Raw genomic sequence first — 19261 nt, forward strand, 5'->3', positions numbered from 1 at the left:
AACCCAAGCCGGCCGACATATGAGAAGGCCCTGGGTTTCTCATCAGCTGGCTGATTTGTGGACGGTCGCATCGCTGGAGCTCAGCCAGCTGCCTCACCTGATGGAAAATGCTTATGAGCTTTGAAATCACCTTTAAATAGGATATATTTTCTCCAAAGAAATTAGAACCGATTGCTAGCTCCCCATTGCCGGAAATGTATTTGTCAGTTTAGATGACCGATTCAACAATTTGAGACGATTAAGGACTACAAACTGTATCTAAAATTCTATTCAAAGAAGACAATAGTGAAATGCTATTTAGGTCCGGGAGTTCTGTAGTATAGGAATAGCAAATAAAAATAATAGACAAATGTAATTTTGTTTTAGTCAAAAATTACAGACCGAAGTTAAACAGTGGACCTATTATATTAGTGCGGTGGGTCCTAAACCTGGCTGCATGTTAGAATCACCCAGGGAGCTTTAAAAAAATTCCAATGCCCAGGCTGCATCCCACACCAATTAAACCTGAAAGTAGGGGTGGGGGGTGGGGCCCAGGCCTTTGTATTTTTTAAAGCTGCCAGGCAATTCCAATGTGCAGGCAAGGTTGAGAATGTGATCCCTGTCCCTCTGCGGCTTAGTCTTTCAAAATCTACTTGGCAGACGGCTTCCCTTCCTCATCTCTGCCGATAGCTTCTTTACAGCTGCAATCTGGAATAAAAAAATGATTGATTGATTGAGTCACACACAATATATAAAAAATACATGCACACACATTTTTATTTATTTAACTTAGGCCCTGATTATTAGCATATAAATCAGAAAAAAACGAGTGCCTTGGAACTTACATAGCCTCTCCAAATCTTTAAAGAACCAAACTCTAAAAAACACACACAAGAGATACTTAAGTCGTAAAAAACACACACACACAAACAGACTTTAATCACCTTCAGGAACCATGATCCAATAATATATTTCATAGGTAAGATCTTGTTCATCAAGATACAAAAGAAAAAAAACAAAAACAGCCTTAAACTTTAAGACATGTGCCCTTAGCAAGAGCACTTAGAGTTAGAATGGTTTATCGGCAGCATTTTGAGGTAGCATAGTTTGTAAAGTCAACAGAAGTCACAGAGCTGCTCTGCAGTTTCTCATGGACACAAAGGGACAGGCCCTCAGCCTTTGCTCTCGGTGGAGGAAAACGAGTGTGTCTGTATTCAGGACCAAGTGAGCCTGAACACACTTCCTACCATCTGGCCACGGCCGTGTCTTCATACACTTCATGTATTACAGGTTTCGGAAAAGGTAAAGGCATTTTGATCCTTCTCTCCTCTTGGTGTGGTCACCGCCCTGGCTGTGGGGCCAATCTTTCTACCACATGCAATTCTCGCTGACAGAACACTCGGGGGGAAGGGAAATAGGGCATCATGGCACTTTTTTTAAAAAATTGGCTCTAACGATTTAATTAATTAAGAGTAACTAACTCCTCTAAGGCTATACAGAGTACGGTTTCTGAAGATCTCCTCCATGATTCTGACCCTTAAAAGGCTCTCCCTTTTTTCTCCCCCTGAGTGTAACATTTTGGGGTATCCTTAAGCTTTCTGCAATTTTCCTGGCAGGATGGGGAGCAGAAAAGCTTTAAAAAAATCCACACATAAAAACAACAACAAAAACCAGGTGCAGGAGCAACCCCAAGAACAGACTTCCTTTGTGCAAGTTGAAACAACCCAAGTTTACAGTTCAGGAAAACAGCCTTCTCTAAAAAAAAAAAAAGAAAAAAAGAAAAAAGAAAAAAGTAAATATTCAGCTCAGCTCTGCGTTTTAAACACGAATATACAGTTGAAACAGGTTAAGAATTAAAGCTGCAAATATGGTCCCAACAACTTCAGACCTTGGTGCAGATCAAATTTTTGCCCATGGGCGCAGATTTATGAGGGACGTCAAATCCCTAAAGCCCTTTTGTCCCAGTATCCTTTCTGTTTGAAAGTTAAACCCTTGGAAGGAATCAATGGACAAATGAATAAAAATAGCACATGCCCAGGCAAAAAAGGGCATGAGCTGGGCCTGAGCTGCCATATGGAAAACTCTGCCATTGAGTATCCTATACAATCGGCAAAGGCTGCCAGCCCAGATCCAGAGCCCAAGGCATCGGTGAACTTGCCAGCCACCCAGGTCAGCTGTGGACCCAAAGCCAATGACACAACTGGGCATCAGCCTTCAAGTATATGAGGTGCTACAAGAGCTGGTTTGCTCAAGGACTTGGGCTGACCCTTGGAGGCCCCCGCCTTGTCCCATGACATCCTGTGATGCAAAAAGGAAAGCACTGCTTACAGTCACTAAAACACACAGAGTGGAAGGTGGGGAATCGAACCGCTCTCTGAATATACCAGCCTAACAAATACAAATAAATTCTTCAACACTTTGTACAACTAGAAGGTGCGTGAGCTGGTATTTAAGCGATCACTTGAAGCTCTCTTTTCCCCTTTCTGGATCAAATAGGAAAATGGTTCCGTTGGGTTAACAGTGTCACTTTAAAAATGCCATAAATTAAATAAGTTAGTTCACATTTTTTTCCCCCAGCACTTAAGTTACAGAGAGTCTCTAATGTGCTTTTGAAGTCTGCATCAACAGTTCCAGATCTCTTCTGCGGACAGCGCTGGTTCTGTGACAACCATATTCATCCAGCTGCAAAGGTATGAATTGTTCAAGCAGCCCAAGGCCCTGGCCAGCAGGACTGGTGAATAGCTTAGCCCATGATGGTTTAAAGTTTCCGCTGAATCCCAAAAATATGGTACTCCCTTTAAAAACAAACAATAACAAAAAAAAAAGGGTGATTCGTACATCTACTAGTTTCAGGCAAGATAATGCAGGAGGTGAGTCGGAGGTGAGCAAAACAAAGACAGTTACAAACACAAAAAAACTATCCTTCCTTACGTCAGCCATTGAACTCTTACCACCCACCTCTTGCCCCAAATAACAAACCACATCCCCAAACGCTTCCTCTAATAATGTTTCCTTATTTAAAGATGATCTTAATGATGCCCGCTTCAGCAAAATAAGCTCATGAAAACGATCTGGGGGCCATAGTCCACCATAAAAATGCTCATGTGGCTGGACTCATAAGAACCCCATAGAATAATACAAATACAAACCTTTTTTATAAAGATGAGCTGGTTTGGCTAATCCCAGAGGTACTAACGATTCTGAAATATTCAAATGCTTTATTTCTCCTCTTGTGCTCAACAAAACAATTGACCTGTATGTAAAAGTTAGAAAGTTGGAGGGAATTTCAGTAAATCAGCATGTGTTAATTGAGTACCTTTCTGAACTGAGTACACCACAGATATGCTAGATAAAAGCAGAACTCAAAACAAACAGGAAAAAAAAAAAAAAACAGATGCTTTTCACCTTCCTGCTGTTCCAAGTTTGGCTCCCCTGACCCACCCAGAACTGTGTTGCTATTCCAAGGTGTCTCCAAGAGTAGGGAAGGCAAAGGTCATTTAGGTCAGTTGACCCAGTGAACAAATCGGGACTCTGCTCTTTTATGGAATAAACTAACAGAGGAGGTTAGTTTTGTTTGTTTCAGATACTCTACTTATCTATTTAAGTCCTATTATCTATTTATCAAATAAATTAATAAACATCAATTCTAAAAAGAAATAATCTGTGCCCCATGGTTTGGTTGAAATTGCCCTGTTTGCTATGTAGCATAGCAACATATATACTTAGATCTGTTTGTGGATTTTCTCTTCTCCTGACCTCTCCTCTCTCCTCTCTCCTCTGCCAATGCTATGCTGGCTAAATTACTATGGCCTCATGATTTATTTTAATATCTTATAAAACAAGCCCCCTGTATTAAGTTGTCTACAAATGTTTTATTACTCTCCCACATTTATTCTTCCAGATGAATTTCAGTACCAACTGTCAAGGACAATAGAAAAGTAACCTATTAGGACACTGATGGAAATGTGTTAAATTTATATTTATGTAGGTAGAGTGACATCTTTACAATATTAATTTTCCCTCTAGAAACAGGGAAAATCTATCCTTTTCTTCAACTTGCTTATATCCATCAGTATTCATTTTCTTAATGAGGGTCCTGACATGTTTTATTAAGATCCAGAAGTTTTAGGTTGGTATGGATTCTTTGAAGTCATTCTAAAGCAGTGGTGACCATTCAGACTCAGAACAGAGGTCTGACCATAGCAACCCTACAGGCCTGACTCCCTTCAGGCTAGTCCCATGAGATCACTTACAGGTCCCCACCACCCCCCCCCCAATACGTGCACAGTCTCTCCAGAAGTCACTCCCAGTTGCACCATAACCTCTTAACACTTTGTTAAGACACAACACACAGACAGTAAAGTATTACTAAGTGTTTAGCACACCAAATTTCTGCCCACTAAACATACTTATGTCACCAGCCCAGATGAAGAAGCACAGCACTACCCATATTTTAAAAGTCTTCCTTCGGTCTCCTTTCTAGAAACAACCTTGTGACTTTTTAATGACTTGGTTTTAACTCTTAAATCTATAGGGTACCGTGAAGGACACCAAGTTATCCTAAATATTGGTGGTGAGAGGTACACTCTGGATTGTTTTAGGTGGACTGAGTACCTGTGTTTCCACCACTGGGAAAAGTTTTAAATCCTGAAAGAAAACTGAGGCCTTGGAATTCCCTACAAGTATCTTAAAGCAGAAGACAGGGCTACACATGCACATTGTATATTACACTCAAATAATCCGATGACTTTAGGGGACTTCCTGAGACCTGGTTCTGTAAAGCGTAATGAGCGTAAGTCATCGGATAACCGAAGATGTGTTCAAAAACTAGACAGGACTTTACTCCCCAGGAAGCTTATGTCCCTCCCTTAGTTACTTCACTAACTGAAGATCTGCATGTAAATCAATGTCTGTAGCACAACCAAGGAAGGCAGAAAGGAGCCTGAATTCATCGCCTTGCCTCTAGGCAGGGTCTAACCAATCCCCAAAAAGAAAGGTTTTGTTCATGTGCCTGCTTCTTCAGAGACCAACAAAACAAAACCAATCAGACCAGGGCTCTGAAAAGAGAGACCAGATACTCAACTGCTTAAAAATCAGTTGACTCCTTTCCAGTCCCTTCCATGTGAGCCAGGAGATGAATTCACAGCACAATGCCATCTGGGGGCTTATCAGTGGGACAGATGGCCACAAAGGCAAAATTGTGTATAAAATTGCTTACATCAGTAATGAACCTTCTGAGTGAGTTAGGTGCAAAGCAGATCAACCAAATGCTAAAATGTGGGACAGTAAAGCTCCAAAATACAGAACAATACCCCTTCAAAGAGCCTTTACACTATTTGTAAACTCTTCTAATAGCCCGGCTTTCACTTATCAATGATAGGTACTTTAGACCACAGGGGTGTCCATCTGAGAAGAGGAAGGAATGGATACCTTTCAACAGCCGTAAGTGCCCACCGAGGAAAAGGGTGGAAAGACAAACCAAAGCTCAGAGTTAACCGGGTGTCACTTGCTCAAGGTGACTTGTCCCTCTTACAGAGCAAGCTTCACCTACCTTGGAGGGATGCCTGTTCTCAAATACTCTTCCAAGCGACTGATATCAGCAAGAGAGAAAACCTTCTTTGCCATTAAGCGGAAAGGAACGCTGCAGGCATCCACAACGAGGAGGAGAACACCCGGATTTTGGATGGTAAAGTCGGTGCCATTGACCTGAGAAGAGAGAAACGCCTTCCGCCGTCACCACCATTTCATATCTCCAGGATGGCTCATTTTTCTAGTCCGTCCCTCTGTCTTCTAAACCCATGATTCAAATTATAGTTCCAGGGTTCAAGCTGCATGATCCATTTATTCTTTCTCCACCAACATCTGAAACTAAGCCAGTGTTCTCTAGACCGCGCCTCGATTGGTCTTTACTGTTGGGATAGATGCTCGAGAAAGGCATCTCGATGGAGGCACTCAGTTGAGCAGCGTGACTCTGCATGTGTACGGGATTAATTTTTGCACACACTCTCTCACTGGGGCCAATGCTTGCCAACTCAGTGAAAGATCAGTTGATAGCCTTGTACTGCAGCTCCGATAGCTCACTTAATGTCACATTGGTTCAGAAAAAAAATACCACACCTCCCCCCACACGTAAGCCCCCCGTTAGAGTTTAGGTTTGGAACAGGAGAGGAGCCAGATGGCTTCATCTCCTTTTTTCCATCCACAGCTCTCCTGTAAAATCAAAGTGGAAAAGTGGTAATTTCACCAGGATTTAAGCCACAAGGTAGTAATAGATTTGGTTCACAATTATTGTGAGCTGAAGTTTCCAGTAGTCCTCTTTAAACTAAATTAGCAGTTTGAGACTTCTTGAAGAAAAAGGAACGCCAGACACATCCGAATATCATTAATTCATCAGCCAAAAAAGAAGGAAAAAAAAACCCTCACCAGACTAAAAAATGATTCAACACCAATTTAAGCCACAGGCACTGTTCCTACCTAAAATGTGCAAAATTGGGGCATTTGGCTGGCTCAGTCAGATGAGCGTGTGGCTCCTGACCTCAGGGTTGTGAGTTCAAGCCCCAAATCGAGTGCAGAGATTACTTAAATAAATCAATACAAACTTAAGAAAAAAGTTTTCCTTAAAAAAGAAAGAAAGAAATTGTGTAAAATTATAAACTATACTAAAGGCTAACAAAGGAGAAATGCTATCACCACTGCACCTGTACTTGTTTGGGGAAATTATATTGAAATTTTATTTCTAACCACTACTGGTCTCACAGGAATCAAAATGACTTTTTCGCTATGTTTATATTGCTCTAATCTAGAGAATAATTCTGGAAATCCTTGAGGTAAAGTAGCCTTTTATATTTGGAAAGACTGAAGTGTTTTTAAGACACTTGTTTTTAAAACTCAGAATACATAAAATTAAGATACATCTGAGAAAAAATATATAATGATACCCAACACGCTTAAACTGTCCTTTTGCAAAGAATCCCCTAAGACCTACTGCTTAAAGAAACACAGCAGTTTCCACACAGACCAAAGCAATGCCATGTCCTAGCAAAGACTCTTCAGGTACTGCAAGGGGAAAGCACTGGAGGCAAATGTGACAAAATACAATGTTCTGTGACTTTTTTGGGGTCCCGAGCACTCAGTATGCAGCAATGGAGGTTTAAAAAAATGTCTTCACAGGTCACCTGGGTGGTTCAGTCGGTTAAGCGTCTGACTCTTGGTTTTGGTTCAGGTCATGATCTCACAGTGCATGCATGAGTGCAAGCCCTGTGTCAGGCTCTGCACTGACAGTGTGGAGCCTGCTTGGGATTCTCTCTCTCTCTCCCTTTCTCCCTGCCCCTGCCATGCTCACGTTCTCTCTTTCAAAATAAAAATAAAACTTACCAAAACAAAACAAAACAAAGTCTTCCAACCCTGGAGCAGAGCCTGTCTGAGATTTTTTTGAGCAAAGCAGTATCTTCTTAAATTATTTAGTGAAGTTAATAGAGCAGAAAGACTCGGCACCCACTTGCTTCCATTACACAACTGACTCCCACCCAGATACCATGCCAACCGGCTAGAATCAGGCTCTCCAGGTAGCCGACGGCATTGAGATACTGAGTTAACAAATTTCATGCCAAAAAAAATCACATCTCAAACATAGTACAAAACGAGCAGTTGCTAACACAGGATAGTAGGCATAAATATACAGTTGGGAAATCTTTGGGCTACCTTTAAATAGGAATCTTCTCTATTTATTTTTAATATTTGTGTGTGGTCATGAGATCCAACCGCTTAACAAATTTTAAGTGTGCAATACATAATTGTGGACTGCAGGGACAACGTTGTACAGCAGCTCTTGAGAGTTTATGTATCTTACTCAATTGAAACTACATGCCTGCTGATCAGGAATGCCTCATTTCACCCTCCCACCTTAAGTAGGGATATTCTTGTTTTAACCTGTTTTAACGTTTATTTTTGAGACAGAGACAGAGAGAGAGAGAGAGTGCGTGAGCTGGGGAGAGGCAGAGGGAGAGGGAGACACAGAATCTGAAGCAGGCTCCAGGCCCTGAGCTGTCAGCACAGAGCCCGACGCGGGGGCTCGAACTCACGAACCGCGAGATCATGACCTGAGCCGAAGTCGGACACTTTACTGACTAAGCCACCCAAGTGCCCCAGTAGGGATACACTTAATTCAGAGTTGCTACAAAGCTCTTAATTCAGAGTTCAGCCCTGGAAATGGATGGTGGGGATACCTGCACAAAAATATCAATGGACTTCATGCCACTGAGTTGCACACTTAAAAACGATTAAGATGATTGGGGCGCCTGGGTAGCTCAGTAGGTTAAGTGTCTGACTCTTGATTTCAGCTCAAGTCATGATTTTACAGTTTGTAGGATCGAGCCCCGTGTTGGTCTCTGCACTGAGAGCTTGGGATTCTCTCTCTCAAAATAAATAAATAAACTTAAAAAAGAAAACCCTAAAAAATGGTTAAGATGATGAATGTTATGTTATAAATACTTTAACACAAGTAAAAAATTGGGAAGGAAAACAAGAGTAAGGTAGAATTTTGTCAACATACAACATGTGGATTTGTGATTGTGTTGCCCACCACTTTAAAACACTGGGCTCGTATGGTTAGAGGATGGGTCAAGCAGGTGAAGGGGATTAAGAGGTGCAGACCTCCAGTTATAAAATAAATAAATCACAGGGAAGAAAAGTACAGTATAGGGAATAGAGTCAATAATATTGTAATAACTTCATATGGTGTCAGGTGGTAACTACACTTACCATGGTGAGCATTTCATAATGTATACAGCTGTCAAACCTGCTGTGCCTGGAACTAATATAACATTGTATGTCAGCTATATTTCAATTATAAAAGTTAAAAAAGAGGGGCCTTTAAAGAGACCACGCGAGACTGGGACCAGGCCCAGGCTGGATGTCACTTAGATGGCTACATACCTGCCACCACAAGAGTTCCTAACACAGTGGCACTTGGGTCAATCTGATTTTGGACAGATCTCATGCCAACAGCTGGTTACCACTGGCGAGCTTGGCTCTTAACCCCAATTCTAAGTGTTGGCGATGAGGTTTAGGCCTTTACTTCCATAAACTTGCCTAGAACAGACAACTAACACTTTGTGAACAAATTTTGACATTCACCTCAAAGTTATCAGTAAAGACAATCTACTGAGAAAAAAAAAAGATTTTTTAGTAAGTTTGAACTTATTTAAAACTGCAAATGTTTAGGAGGTACTTATAACTTTATTACATTGCTTGCCACCAAGGGACTGTTGCCAGAGATGATTCATGTCACCGGGATGAAATATCAAAGTGAGAAACTGAGGCAGGGTACATGTCAGATGGTACTTACGGAGATCACAGACAGGTCTCCACGCTGAGTCTCTGCTTTACTGGGTGACTGGAATTGCACGGGGAGGTAGCTTTTATGAGGATCACTAGTAAACACCACCTAAACGGGGAGGAAATTCCATATTAACGTCAACTGCATCTTCCTTCAAAAGGGCCTCAAATTAAACCCAATTATATCAAACCCAATGGTGTTTTTTCCCCCTTTGTACATATTGCATGGCCTAGAATTCCATGTGTTGATACACATGTAACACAAGAAGTGATTGTTCCTCACTTTCTGGAATAATCCCAGTCTCAAATCATTGTACTCTTATTAATAAAACCAATTCTGCAAATGGCTAAGTAAGTGTGCTTTACACTTATAAACACTTTATACAAACAATAGTCACAAATGTTTTTAAAGGTCCTTTTCAGACCAGTTATCTTAAATAGGGACTGAGTCACTCCCGAACTAAGAAGTATAGATGACAAGGATTACCCTGTTCAAAACCTTTTAGCAGGCTGTGCATCACCAGGCTAAATTCTTCTACCAGACTTGCAATGTGTCCCATAAATCAAGCCACGCCTTATGTACGGGCCCCTAACCCCACTGTTCTAGCACATTCCACACACAGTGCAGCAACTTTGCTTTCCCACAGTGCTTCATCTCCTTTCCTGCCAAAATTCTGCCTTTGCAGATGCTGTTCCCTCCCAAGAGTGTCCTTGTTTCCTTCTACTCCTCAAAATCACTCCCAGCCTCCAAATCCCACCTCCTCCCTCCTCCCTAAAGGCTTTCTTCTCATTCTAAAGCAAGCTTCTCACACAACTGAGCACCTAAAGTATATATCTTTCGGAATGGATGTCAACAACTTCCTCACAAGGGCAAATAGTCATGAGACATCATGATGCTAAACATTCAGAAGCTCCACATTTCTTTGAGTCTCCGGTTTGGAGTCAAAAATTCATGTGAATTTTCCTATTTACTCCTAAGGTACATGTGCCTGTTTTTAATATTCAAAACAAACTCATTCCCTCAAATCTCCAAGTAAAAGCGATGTTTTCAAACACTTCAAGTACCATGCAATTGCACCAATATATATCATCGGTATTTTCAAAAAAATAAATTCTAACCAATGTTTCAAGCGCATGCACACACACACACACACACACACACACACACAACAAAGAATGCTAAACATTAAGGTATGGAACCATTAACAAGACAGGCTATTTCCAATGATGATTATTTTTAAAAATTATAATGTTGGAGTCGTAACTATAAACTATATAATCTTGTCAGTAATGAAGAACTTTCTTAACAAATTCAACTTGAAAATTGGGCTGGAGAATTTACTTTTCCACAAAGATTATCTAAAAATGCCACTTTAGCAGTTAAGACATTACATAGGACAGGCAAGGATCTATATAAACTTCTTCAGGTACATGGCTGGTGGGTTGGTGGGTTGGTAGGTGGGTTGATTGGTTGGTTGGTTGGTTGGTCGGTGGGTTGGTGGTAGAGTTTTAGTTGAGTTGAAGAATAGAGGTGGCACAGGGATATGAAACACTGAAACTGTGATAGTGAACTGCCATTGAAAATATACTTACCATATATCATAATAGGAAGGAAAAAAAATCCCTGCCCTTACTATCACCGATAGGCAAAAACAAACGAGAAACATTTCTGATTCAGTAGGATTGGCATAGGACCAAGAATTCTAATATTTCACAAGTTCCCAGGTGATGCTGATGCTGTCAGTCTGGAAACCCCACTTTGAGAACTGTTTCCCTTAACCCATATTTGTTTCTGTAAAGGTTAAATATTAATTCTACACTTCTTTTTCACTTAGAATTGGTCTGACTTCCTTTAGAAACCCCATGCCCAATTTGAGCTCATATTTTGGACTTTCAATGTCAATGTTTCTTAAGATCCAGAGAGAAACTTTATAATTAAGAATATGTTAGGTGAAGCATTTCACTTCTAGCCCAAGTTAGTTTGTACTTTTAACTACAGACAAATATAATAGCACATGCTTCAAAATTAATCACTTCCAACCTTGAAAAAAAAGGAAATAATTTTCATATCAAGTGCATTTTTGGAAGAGAAATTTTACAGTCATCAATAAAACAACGTATTTTTCTACATCATTGAAATGTAAACCCAATAGCAATATTGTAACAGAATCACACCTGAGGGGGGAAAAAAGATGAGGACCAAAACGTCTATAGTCATCCAGGATAAACTGACATATCACAGGGGTAAGATATTTTTATTATGAATTTGGACTAGTTTGCTTCTTATAAGCATCACATTCTACAATGGGCCACAATTCAGGAGAAACCATGCAATATTTCTAACTTGGCAATACAGATGTTTCAAAGAAAAATGTGCCTATTGCAAAAAAAAAAAAAAAAAAAAAAACCAAAAAAACAGAAAAAACCCCTCCAAAAACAAAAAAAACTTTTCATTCTTTCTCTCAACCCACAGTCCACTTTTCTTCCTTGTTTACCTGTTGGGTCCCGCAGCCTTGACAAAGCCCGGTGAGCATGGATGGCATGCGCTTGAGTGCTGATGGCTTCCTGTAATACTGAGGATAAGCTTTGGCCATGCAGTTACTGATGTCTTTTGAGTCTGTTGCTGCCTGGATCTTGACTCTTTCGCATCCCTGAGATGAACAGTAACTGTGGCCATCCCTGTGGCTTTTGGCTTTGAGATACAAAAATAGTAACCTGCGTAGAACACAAACCAATCCATAGGGTGTTAGACTGACACTCACAAACTAACAAAAATTCCTCAGATCAGCTCATGGCCTAAAGGGACATTCCTTTAATAAAGTAACTTTTCCTTAAAAGAAAATAAATTACAAAAGTAATAAAGTTGTTTCTCATTCCCTTCTATCCTCCTAGGGTCCTAAGTCAAATGTAAAGACTATGTTCAGAAAATATTTTGATAACCCAATTCAGTCATTCTGGAACATATCAAAGTTAATTTCTGGATTAAATTAGTTCAATGGGTAATTTGGGAGGATGGCCTTTGGTTTGGTTCAAAAATTCTTTGGAAAATTTTAGGCTTGTATTGAGTTTTAGGATTTTGTAAATTAGTGTGGTTTATTCTTTTTTTTTTTTTTTTTTGGTTTATAAATCATTTTGGTTTAAGGCATAAAATTGAAATAATAAAAATAGCAACTGTGACTTGCTTGGCTAAGGCCAAGATATGGTCTCACATCAGTTCCTGTGATGTTTACTAAGAGCAGATGGGCCTGAGGTCCTTCTGTCTGTACTTTGGCCAAAATCAAGTGAAATGAATAGTCACGCCCACTCTGAATGATCCTCCAGCTGCCAAGATGAATGGAAAAGTCACTTCCAGGCAACAGTCCAATGTCTGTCAGCGGAACTGGTGTTTCTGAACCAAGGGGAGACTGTAAAGCATTTGATCAAATGTGATTGATTACTAGAGATTAAGAACTCATATTTTAATAGGAAGGCAGTGAACAATGAAAAGTTGTGATACTGAGGAAAAAATCAGCCATTGTCCTAACATCGATACTTTTAACATATATGCAGAAGGAATGAAAGGGACCTAATTAGGTCTGGGCTTTTTGAGATATAATTAAAAATTGTCAAAATGAATAGAATTAAAAAGAATGAGAACCTTGGAGACTGAGGGATTATAAAAATACCTGGCTGAGCAATCCCTATCAAAATAACAGCAGCATTCTTCACAGAGCTAGAACAAACAATCCTAAAATTTGTATGGAACCAGAGAAGAACCCACATAGCCAAAGCAATCTTGCAAAAGAAAACCAAAGCTGGAGGCATCATAATCCTGGACTTCAAGCTGTATTACAAAGCTGTAATCATCAAGACAATCTGGTACTGGCACAAAAACAGACACTCAGATCAATGGAACAGAATAGAGAACCCAGAAATGGACCCACAAATGTTTGGCCAACCAATCTTTGACAAAGCAGGAAAGAATATCCAATGGTATACAGATAGTCTCTTCAGCAAGTGGTGCTGGGAAAACTGGACAGTGACATGCAGAAAAATGAACCTGGACCACTTTCTTACACCATACACAAAAATAAACTTAAAATGGATGAAAGACTTAAACATAAGATAGGAAGCCATCAAAATCCTAGAGGAGAAGGCAGGCAAAAACCTCTTTGACCTTGGCTGCAGCAACTTCTTACTTAACACGTCTCCAGAGGCAAGGGAAACAAAAGCAAAAATGAACTATTGGGACTTCATCAAAATAAAAAGCTTTTGCACAGCAAAGAAAACAATCAGCAAAACTAAAAAGCAACCAATGGAATGGGAGAAGATATTTGCAAATGACATATCAGATAGAGGGTTAGTATCCAAAATCTATAAAAAACTTATAAAACTCAACACCCAAAAAACAAACAATCCAGTGAAGAAATGGGCAAAAGACATGAATAGACATTTCTCCAAAGAAGACATCCAGATGGCCAACCGACACATGAAAAAAATGCTCAACATCACTCATCATCAGGGAAATACAAATCAAAACCACAATGAGATACCACCTCACACTTGTCATAATGGCTAACATTAATAACTCAGGCAACAAAAGATGTCAGCGAGGATGTATAGAAAGAGGATCTCTTTTCACTGCTGGTGGGAATGCAAGCTGGTGCAGCCACTCTGGAAAACACTATGGAGGTTTCTCAAAAAATTAAAAATACAACTGCCCTACGACCCAGCAATTGCACTACTAGGTATTTATCCACGGGATACAGGTGTGCTGTTTCAAAGGGGCACATGCACCCCCATGTTTATAGCAGCACTATCAACAATAGCCAAAGTATGGAAAGAGCGCAAATGTCCATCGATGGATGAATGGATAAAGAAGATGTGGTATATATATACAATAGAGTATTGCTCGGCACTCAAAAAGAATGAAATCTTGCCACTTGCAACTATGTGGATGGAGCTGGAGGGTATTATGCTAAGTGAAACTAGTCCGTCAGAGAAAGACAAATATCTTATGACTTCACTCACATGAGGAATTTAAAGATACAAAACAGATGAATATAAGGGAAGGTAAGTAAAAATGATATCAAAATAGGGAGGGGGATAAAACATAGGAGACTCTCAAATATAGAAAACAAACAGAAGGTTGCTGGAGGCGTTGTGGGAGGGAGGAATGGGCTAAATGGGAAAGGGGCATTAAGGAATCTAGTCCTGAAATCATTGTTGCATTACATGCTAACTAACTTGGATGTAAATTAAAAATAAACAAAAAGGGCGCCTGGGTGGCTGAGTCGGTTGAGCGTCCGACTTTGGCTCAGGTCATGATTTCGCGGTTCATGGGTTCGACCCCAATTCAGGTTCTGTGCTGACAGCTCAGGGCCTGGAGCCTGCTTCCGATTCTGTGTCTCCCTCTCTCTCTGCTCCTCCCCTGCTCATGCTCTGTCTTTCTCTCAAAAATAAATAAAGATTAAAAAAATTTAAATAAACAAACAAACAAACAAATAAAAATACCCGGCTGAACAAAATATTTCCCAGCTAATCATGAATTTGTGATCCCCAGACCATCCTCACAAATTTAGGTGTTGCATTTATTTTTGTGGAAAATCAATAGGGAATGTGGAATTTCTGTCATCTGTAGAACTAAAGTCCAAGTAGGGTGTTTTAAGTCTGATTAGAAATTGAAAATCAGAGACAATTATGGTAAGAGAAGACTTAAGCTGGCCACACTGGCTGCTGGAGGGGTCCTGGAGGGCAAAAGAGCTGCATCTTATTCAAAAACTAATAAGGCACTCGACTAAAACCCGACCTCATTCCCCCATCAGACTCGCCACCCTTCTCCCCATTCTGAACTTGTCTTTCCCCAAACATGCCATGCCACGTTCTTCCATGCCTCCATGCATCTATCCACACTGCTCCTAGGGACACCTTACCCCTCTCTTTTTCCATCTCCTCCTACTGGTTCCTCAGGAGTTAGCCCCATGACTGGGCATCCTAGAGCTTCTGGGTTACCGCAAAAGGCCTACTGAACATCCTGCTACGGGATTTACAGCATATAATCCTCTAGCTCTCTAATTACTTGCTTGGCATGCCCACATCCTTCAATGGACTGTGAATTTGTGGAAGAAATGAGCCTTATTTACATCAGTATCTTTACAGCACCTAGACGATGGCACGTGATAGGAATGTCAGCTCAAGGAATGGATACTAAAGGAGCATGCTACTTGTTGGAAGAGTACAGGAGATCGAGCCTACCATAACCCAAAGGCTGAGAGACTGTAACTGGATAAAAGCAGACAAAGCCAACAGGACCCCAGGTGAACAGGATTAGAATTAAAAAGTGGAAAGATGTAGCCTAGAGAGAGTTGAAAGCAAATATGCCATGGTTATACAGTGGTTTGTTTTTGTTTTTTGTAAACTCAAGGTCAACTTGAAAGATCACCTTAAAGGAAGAAAAAAAAGAGAGCTTTTGCTGAAATATGAACTATATCACATGTAAATAATCATCTTAAGGGTTGTGATAGAAAAAAATTATTTTGATTTTCCATTGGGTCTACTGGTTCTTTACTGACAAGGATAATTTCTCTCTCTAAATTGCCTTAATAGGTATATGGCAAACATCTTCATTTCATTCCTGCTGCCAACTATAATTATGAGGCATTCTGTCTCTAAACCTCTAATAGTGATGAGCAGAGAATTACCCACATCAGCTGCTTTTCTAAACAGCTGTCACATCACAACCTATTCTTAGTTAGGGTGAAGAACTAGTCATTTCACCATTAAAGAAAAATAGCAATAATTCTCATTCACTGGTTGTGCTTCATTACCCCGCGCTGGAGTCAAAATAGAATTTCCTCTCCGACTGCTTTCTCTGCAATTCCTCCAGTGAATGCACAGGCTCATACTCTTCCATTTTGGATAATGAGCCATTATGGCGCTGTAAAAAGCCAAAGGTAACCTGAAAACTTGTGTTTGATGGATAGCAGAGGCCAACTCGAATCCAGTCATTCCTGTAAAGGAGAGACAATAAAACAATGAATTCACACTTAGGCCTATATAATTTTGAGTATTATAGCATATGTAAATTTCAGCCATGATTTTTCTCCTCCTTAAATTTCTCCTGTGTACTGAGCCACTAACAGTGAAGTCCTGTACCCCAACATACCAGCAAATACCCTATCTTTGTATGTTCCCCACACTTCTCAATATATATATATACAACAATTGTCTGGCTTATAAAAAATGTCTTAGTTTCAACAGGACTTCAGGGAATGTGAATAGAAGTTGGATAAAATGTACTTAGGCACTGCAAGAAGAGAATAAAGTTAAGTGACATGGCTGGGTATGGGGTACACGAAGATGGAGGAGACACTAAGAGCCTGATAGCGGGAGCATACACCGGTAAAATCTTTGAACAGAACTTTTTAAAATTTTTTAATGTCTACTTATTTTTGAGGGAGAGAGAGAGAGAGACAGAGAGGCAGAGCATGAGCAGGGAGAGGGGCAAAGAGAGAGACAGACACACACGGAATCCAAAGCAGGCTCCAGGCTGTCAGCACAGAGCCCGACGTGGGGTTCAAACTCACAAACTATGAGATCATGACCACAGCCGAAGTCTGACGCTAACCAACAGAGCCACCCAGGCGTCCCTAAAGAGAATCTTCTTTAAAGTAATCTCTGCGTCCAACGTGAGGCTCAAACTCACAACCCTGAGATCAAGAGTTGCATGCTCCACTGACTGAGCCAGCCAGGTGCCCCTTCAAAGAATTATTTTGTTTATAAATGTGTTTTGTCTTTTGTTATTGCATTTAGGATAAATACCTAGTGGTAAAATTGCTGAATATAAAGGCATATGTATTTTTAAAGTTTTTGATGCATATTACCAAATTACCATGGTGTTTTTTCCTTATCTGATGTCCTATCTTTAGATATAAAATCAATACTTTCTGAAAACAATTAAAAATATTGCCCTTTTTTAAATCATTTGCTGTTTGGGGGAATTTTTTTTAAGTGATTTAATGTTTTGTTTTGTTTTTTTTGACAGAGAGAGAGAGAGAGAGAGAGAGACAGTGCAAGAGGGGAGGGGCAGAGAGAGAGGGAGACATAGAATCTGAAGCAAGCTCCAGGCTCTGAGCTGTCAGCACAAAGCCCCATGTGGGGCTCAAACTCAGGAATGGCGAGATCATGACCTGAGTCAAGGTCAGATGCCTAAATAACTGAGCCACCAGGCGCCCCTTCAGGCATTTTTTAAGTTGTGGTAAAATATATGTAACAAAAAATATCATCTTTTTATCCATTTTAATTCCACAGTTCCATGGCATTAAGTACATTGGCAAGGTTATATAAATCACTACTATTCTAAAGAATTTTTTTTAAGTTTATTTATTTATTTGGAGAAAGAGAGACAACACGCAGGGGAAGGGCAGAGAGAGAAGGGGAGATAGGATCTAAACCGCATTCCCGCTAACAGCAGAGAGCCCAATGCTGGGCTTGAACCCACGAACTGTGAGATCATGACCTAAGCCAAGATTGCCTGCTTAACCAACTTAGCCACCCGGATGCCCCCTCTTCTAAAGAACTTTTAAGGGCACCTGGTGGCTCAGTCAGTTAACGGTCCAGCTAATGGTATCGGCTCTGGTCGTGAGCCGATACGTGAGCCGTTTGTGAGTCTGAGCCCTGCATCAGGCTCTGCGCTGAGCCCGCTTGGGATTCTCTCTTTCCCTCTCTCTCTGCCCCACCCTGCTTGTTCTCTCTCTCTCTCTCAAAAAAAAAAAAAAAAAAGAAAAAAACACTTTAAGAATTGAAACAATATGTAACAAGGCCTTAAAATTATTCAGCAGATTTTACCAGTACTTTCGCTAAAGAATAATTAGAAATGCAGACCAAAAATGTCTAAGAAAAGATGCTCTGTGTAATATCATTTATAATAGCAAAAGGGGGATATGGAGAGGCTGGCAGAAGAAACACTAAATGTTCATGGAGGAAGACAGTAGTTAAATAAATCTTGGTTTATCTATATGCTCAGAAAACACGTGAGGGTAGAGAGAGAGAACAATACGTTTATAATGTCTCACTTCGATTAGAAGAATTCTAGGGTTTTTTTTTTTCCATTTTCCTCATGTTTTTCTCTATTTTCTTTATTTTGTTTAAGGAATACGTACAGCTTTTATCATGTTTAAAGTGTTATTTGCAGAAGAGGCACTGTGACAAAACCTATGACCGCTCCATGATCATATTAAATTTGAGAAGAAAAAAATTATCTGTCTCCTCCTCTTGCCTCTGCCCATGATGTAATTTTTACAAACTCTGAGCTACTTAAGCAAGGAAAGTCTGACTGAACTTCAAAAGCCCATGCAGATTTTTGAAACTTCTGGGCTCAGCCTTTTTTCACTTCAAAATATTTTTACTTGCTCAGTATTTGTTCAAAAGTTACATGTGATACTTATAGAATCCTGCATACCATGTGGTTGTAATACCTCACCTCAAGTTCGTAACCTGCCAGATATAATTCTTCGGACTACTGATCGCTGACATTTCTCCTTGAGCCTCTGTAGCTATCATTTGTTTCTTTCATTGCCTTCTCCGCTGCTCACTCATGGGAGCGATAATATCATACTGGCTTTTGGGAAACTGCCCCCCAGACACACTGTGAACTAAGGATTAGAGACGAGGAGATAGAACAGGATCCAGGCAACAGATGATAATGACCTGAACTCAGCCACAAGCATCAGAGGTGGAAAGAAGAGGAGAGATGCAAACAACATTAAGGAGACAGAGCTAACAGGGTTTGGTCACTGATGGGAAGGGATGAAGAAAAAGAAGAGTCGGTGATGACTCCTGGGATTTTTGCCTTGGTTGACTCAGTAGGCAGGGCTGTGATTCTCCAGCAAAGGAACAGAGAAAGCGCAGCAAGTATTATAGGAAAGCAGCAATGGTCCAGTTTAGAGGATGTGCGAGATCTAACAGC

The 19261-nt window shown here is 40.3% G+C and overlaps 1 protein-coding gene across 2 annotated transcripts in view; it reads right to left on the reverse strand.

Annotated features, from left to right (window-relative positions):
- Positions 1-731: 731 nt before the first annotated feature.
- The window catches only part of CEMIP2 (cell migration inducing hyaluronidase 2), an 86232-nt gene continuing 67702 nt past the window's right edge, over positions 732-19261 (reverse strand). For both annotated transcript variants that reach the window (XM_049646352.1, XM_049646265.1), the window contains exons 19-24: positions 16122-16304; positions 11811-12030; positions 9326-9424; positions 5531-5685; positions 3129-3232; positions 732-2774 (exon numbers count right to left, since the gene is read on the reverse strand). In XM_049646352.1, the coding sequence (XP_049502309.1) occupies positions 2578-2774; positions 3129-3232; positions 5531-5685; positions 9326-9424; positions 11811-12030; positions 16122-16304 (958 nt within the window). In that variant the 3' untranslated portion in view covers positions 732-2577. The remainder of the gene's footprint in view (positions 2775-3128; positions 3233-5530; positions 5686-9325; positions 9425-11810; positions 12031-16121; positions 16305-19261) is intronic.

The sequence above is a fragment of the Panthera uncia genome, chromosome D4 (genome assembly GCF_023721935.1).
Source record: "Panthera uncia isolate 11264 chromosome D4, Puncia_PCG_1.0, whole genome shotgun sequence".
In the NCBI taxonomy this organism is placed as follows: Eukaryota; Metazoa; Chordata; class Mammalia; order Carnivora; family Felidae; genus Panthera; species Panthera uncia.